General features: G+C 31.8%; 1 protein-coding gene across 1 annotated transcript; it reads left to right on the top strand.

Annotated features, from left to right (window-relative positions):
• Window positions 1-113: 113 nt before the first annotated feature.
• Window positions 114-311, top strand: LOAG_12206 (hypothetical protein; the record flags this gene model as incomplete). The annotated part of the gene is made up of 1 exon (XM_003147720.1): window positions 114-311. A coding segment is annotated over one exon (198 nt), but the record flags the coding sequence as incomplete, so codon positions are not given.
• Between the last annotated feature and the right edge of the window lie 5,197 nt (window positions 312-5,508).

Here is a 5,508-nt window from a genome sequence, read left to right as displayed (position 1 = left end):
CCCCGCCTTTCCCCGACTATCCACCCCGCCTTTCCCCGACTACCCACCCCGCCTTTCCCCGACTGCCCGGCCCTCCTACTATTTTCGCGAACTATGAACTCGCAAAATGGAAAATGACGATGAGAATGGTAGATGCGAATATTTATAATCATTTCGTGCACTTGACCATTGCCTCTTTACCATTTGCACTACACAATGCAATCAATACGGAAAAGTTGTTTATTATATTCACATATGAGTGTGAGAGAGTGCATGCCTACACGCCTTATGCATGTTGCAAGTGCATTGCACTCGAAATATCTTCATATCAGGTTTATTTAGCTCCAGAATGTAATATAAAATTCATAAAATGTACTTTGCATTGTGATTGCATTCATGCATATGCAGGATGCATGAAAATGTTTTTATTAAAGGTAAACCTGCATATTTCCAACATTACATGATTTATATATACTGTAATACGTAATGCTTATATATACACGCTGTGTATGGATTCGTGAAAACACTCATTAAGAAGTATTCTCAAACAAATAATGAACCTATCTTATCATCTCTCAGCCTCCCCGTTATCCCGATAACTGGAAAATCCAGTGAACACAAATGTATCACAAAGCATACTTCCTACTCTTTACTCCCGTATTCCCGAGTATAAAGAATGTGTAAAAAGTTGAGGATGGATAACAATAACGCTCATCATATTGCGCTCTCTTTGATGGATGGGATAAATAGAATGGAATGTAGTAAAGCGTGAAGGAGAGAGAGAGCAATTGGATTAGTGATATGGAGTTGGGAAAATGTAAAGAAGCACTGATTGCTTTCAAGTTCCCATGTGTTCCACTCAATTGCAGCTTTACAAAATATCCCGATAACAGAATCTCCCGATATCAGGATTTCCTGATACCAGAATCCCGCGATATCAGCATATAAAAAAAGCAACAATTGGAGAACAGAAAAAAAATTTGTTGTAAGCTATCGGCTGTTGAAAGTACATCTAACAATGACAACATAAAGAGTAAATAGGACAGGAGAATCCTTTCTTTTTCTTTCGGGTAATATTCAGGAAAAAATTTCTTCCCTCTCCTCGTATCCTTGCTCTTTCCCCGCTGCGTGCACCGAAATACTTTCATCCTACTGTAATGGATACTACAACTTTTTCTTGAATTTTACTTAGGCATTAAAACATCTCCCAATGAATTTCCCTACACATACACACACACATATATATATACACACACCCATGCAGAGCCAATTAACTTCCACTTAATATTATGAAGACTGATGAAAGGTGATTGTTTTTGCAATTTTAACTAGAAATGAAATTTAGTGGATGTGTAGATGACTTGATATATGTCATTCGCAATTTGAATAGTTGTGGAGTGAAAAAGAACGAAACAGAATGTTAAATGATTAACAATGTCACCAAATTAGGATGAGATGGGACAATTATGGTAGTAACCATTTGAATACAACTCAATGATGACGATGAAAGTCGATGAATTATTTTATTTTTTGGATTAACAGTTCAATGTTTACTTCTTTTTTTTTTCAATTTCACTCGACCAAAGATTAACTTCTCTAAACTTTCAAGAATTATTGACGATCAGGGCCGAAAAGAGCAGCTGCTTATTTTGTTTTTGACAGTTGTATTTTTTTATTTTCAAACTATGTTGTTTGTTTGGAATCTGATGATAGTACTGAAGAAAAATGATATTTCGTTAAAATATTTCGAAAAGCAAATTATTCAATTTGCCAAAGTTTTCTTTTTTTTTGTCTTTTACTTTTCAATAAATTAAGAAGTGAAATATTAATTAAATATATTATATCTAATAAACTCATGAGCATTGATAGCATTTTAAAAAGCTGTGAAGTAGAGTGCAGTGTGAAATAGCGAAGGTTATCAAATATGGAAGTAGTCCTGCCAATGTTTCATAAATGGAAGATTGAAAAAATGAAGTCATTGTGCTATTCGATAACACGATGTTATCATTAGCGATAAGAAAAAGAATAGCTAAACCGATTGATTGATTGATTAATAAATGTTAGTATGAAAGAATAAATGAATTGGTTTGAATGGTGGTTAACTTTATCTTGTAATATACAAATTATTGTAATGTAAATGACATCCATTCTTATTTATGAGAGTGATTTAATATATGTGTGATAGGATATTTTGTTACTAAAAGATGTTATCGGAGCGGGATTTTTCTTGATAATCTATCGGAGAACATTGAAGATATGTTTTTGGAATTGAATACTGTAAACATTTGAGAAGCCAAATGATATATGGTAAAACTAAATGAAGAAACCAAAATTCCATAACTTTCATTTAAAAAAAAATGAATGGGAAAAAGTAGGATGAGGTTTTGTGTGGCAAATGAGAAGAAATGCGAGTGAGGCCAGGAGATGATGCATTTTATAAAGGAATGAAAGTTGTTCCAGTTCAGTACTCACCCTGTCCATCCATCCCTACGTCGAGACTGATGTATATTTTGTAGAATAGAATGAGCCCCTTCCGTACTAGTAAATAAGAGGGTGAAGTGTAAAGAAGAGGAATGTCAAGAGATATCTGAATCTACAATCGTTCTCTTTCTTAATACTCGAGACGTTCTACATATTCGTGACAAAAGTCTAGAGTTCTCCAATGATATTATTGGATAGCTCGAGAATTCGAAGGGATTCAAGAAACACAGAGAGAAGGAGAGAGAGATGAGTGTACAATGGAGAGATTTTCGCTTTTCAACAATTGTGAAATGAATTTGCGAAACTTGTATAATAGCTTATGAATGATGAAAACGGGTAACAGTTTAAAACTATTATGCTAAGCACATTTATTCCAATAAAAATTCATTTGTTTGCGATCGGTCCAAAACAATTTCTTAATAATAACTATTCAAATGATTATAGGACTTTGAAAGTTAAATGATTTCGATAACTTTGTTGGGTTGTATTAAATTATCAAAATTAAATTTTCATGAAGCGATCGTGGAATGACAAGTTCTAATCAAAATTTAAATAATAGAAAATATAATAAAATAATTCAAAATAGAAAATTAATGGAATCTGCCTTTAAGATTATCTATATTGTACTGTATGTGATGTTGAATTGATGAAGTCTTATTATGAATCAGTCATTTCAATTATTTCTTTAAAATTTTCCTTTTTGATTTTGTCCTTATTTAGTTATTTCAATTTTGTCCTTTCATTTGTACAATTACTGAAAGCAAATCCTACAAATTCGTGAACATCATCACTGTCTATAAAAGTTGATATCAACAATATCGCGAATTAAAAAAAATTTACTACATGTTAAGGATGTGTAAGATATAAATAAGTGTAGTAATAATTATTGCCCTCACAACTGTCATAGGAACTTAAAACAGTGAACAACTTTACACCAAACCACTAAGTAATTTTCATATCTATACATTATTCTATGTGGTGATTGCACATCACTGAAGAGAATACGTATTACATAACCTGATACCAGTTATTGTACATGACCTGATACTAATTATGGTATGACCTGATACCAGTTATTGAATCTTTTTTTTTCATTCTATTGCAATTTTTTTCATTCCATTTTCATTTCATTCCATTTTTTTTTTCATTCCATTGCAATCAAGAAGTTAAACAATGCCATGTAAAAATGTTAGCGATACATGAATGAGATTCTGTGTAAGACCGGAAGGACACATTCGTTCTTTCAGATGCTCGTAGATCTTCTTCTATTGTTGAAGTAAATGAATTCAGACTCGTTACATTGCGATCCGTTAAAACCTGGATAGAACAAAAAGTGTTACTCGCTAAATGTGAATAAATGAATAAATGTCAAAGGATCCATTCATATCATTTATTAGGATTAAAATTTTTACCCTGAAATAATCAAATTTCTATAAATTTTAAATTTTTTTATTTCACAAATTTCAGCAGTTTTTTGGTGATGAATAATTTATTGCCCAGAATTATTCGATTAATTTCATAAAGAAATGTTTAAAATCAGTTGCCGAAGAATTCTATCAATCAAGGTAGTGCTTGTTATTGGTCTTTTGATTTATATATTTCTGTCAAATATTTTTTAAAAATAAAAAAATTCAGAGTTTTGCGTAAGAATACGTCACTTCAACTACTATTATTTATCAGTCTTAGTTGCTCAAAAATCATTTTATCGCAGAGAGAATAGCATGTTCAATTGACTTCGGGTAAACTTGTATTCCTCAATATATGTTCACATTTTAGTCAATTATCACTCAACGATGTTGACAAAAACAACTGAAAGAAAAAAGCAAAAAAATTAAAAAAAAAAGAATGATAAAATGAACTAAAATAGAATGAATCAAAAAAAAATAACGAATTTTGACTATTTTATTGAAACTAAAAGAATCTATCGCAAACTCTTTGAAGGATAAAAGGTCAGGTCATGTGTCAAAAATTTTTCTTTCTTCAAAAAAATTGTTTAATGCACATTTCAAAGAATTCATAGGAATGGTTATGAATTTTAGAGCGCAAAAAGAAAACAACGGCATTTGTTGAAATATTTCATGACGTTCACATAACATTTGAAAAATTAAAGTACGGCAATATTTCCAAACTATCGAATAGTGGATGTTTCATTTTTTATCAATTAATTAAAATTTCAGCAAAATATAAATCTGATCGAATATTGCAAACTATTGAAAACTAATTTTGAATCTTCAGTGCAACAAAAAAAAAGAACTTTGAGTGAAATGAAATTTGTACAAACTCCACTAACGTTTTTCCATTAAAAATGAAAGTGTTGATAAAATTAACTCATGAAAATTTGGTGATAAAATTGGATGTAATATCATATTCTGTGTAGTTACAATTTAAAATTTTCTGTTCATTTCCTTTTGGAATAAAAATTCATTCGAAGTCAAATCGATCATGTATTCTTTCTGCAATGTTGATGCATTTTGCAATAAAATGATTTTTGAGCAACTTTTTCAATAACTGATTCTCATGTTTTCAGGAATTTGGGAGGACATCCTAACTGTTCGGAGATCTACCACAGTCCTTTTCTGCTTCGAGTATCAAAAGTTTTAATAAGGTCTACGAAGGTTCTGTAGAGATCTTTGTTCTAGTCCTTGCATTTCTCTTGCAGTAATCGCAGAACAAATATCGTATCTGTGATACTCCTACTGGCTCATGTTGGCTTTCAGGTAGAAGTTCTTCTGAGATAGCGGGAACTAATCTATTAAAAAGTATTCGTGCATGGATTTTACCATAGTGGAGAGCAAGGTAATACCTCGGTAATTTGAGCAGTCTGACTTTGAGTCTTTTTTTTTATATAGGGTGATAATGAATGCATCATGAAGATTTGTGGAAGCTCGCCTTTTTTTTTTCCAGTCACACAGTGAGCTCCTGGAACTTAGCGTAGAGTACTTGACCTTTGTTCTTCCAAGTCTCAGATGGGATATCATTAACTCTAGCTACCTAGCCTGCTAGTTTTCACCTGTTGTATAACTTTAACCACCTCCGTCATAGTGGCGA

The sequence above is a fragment of the Loa loa genome (genome assembly GCF_000183805.2).
Source record: "Loa loa unplaced genomic scaffold supercont3.13, whole genome shotgun sequence".
In the NCBI taxonomy this organism is placed as follows: Eukaryota; Metazoa; Nematoda; class Chromadorea; order Rhabditida; family Onchocercidae; genus Loa; species Loa loa.
The sequence above is the reverse complement of the archived record's forward strand: the minus strand, read 5'-3'. Positions and strand labels throughout refer to the sequence as shown.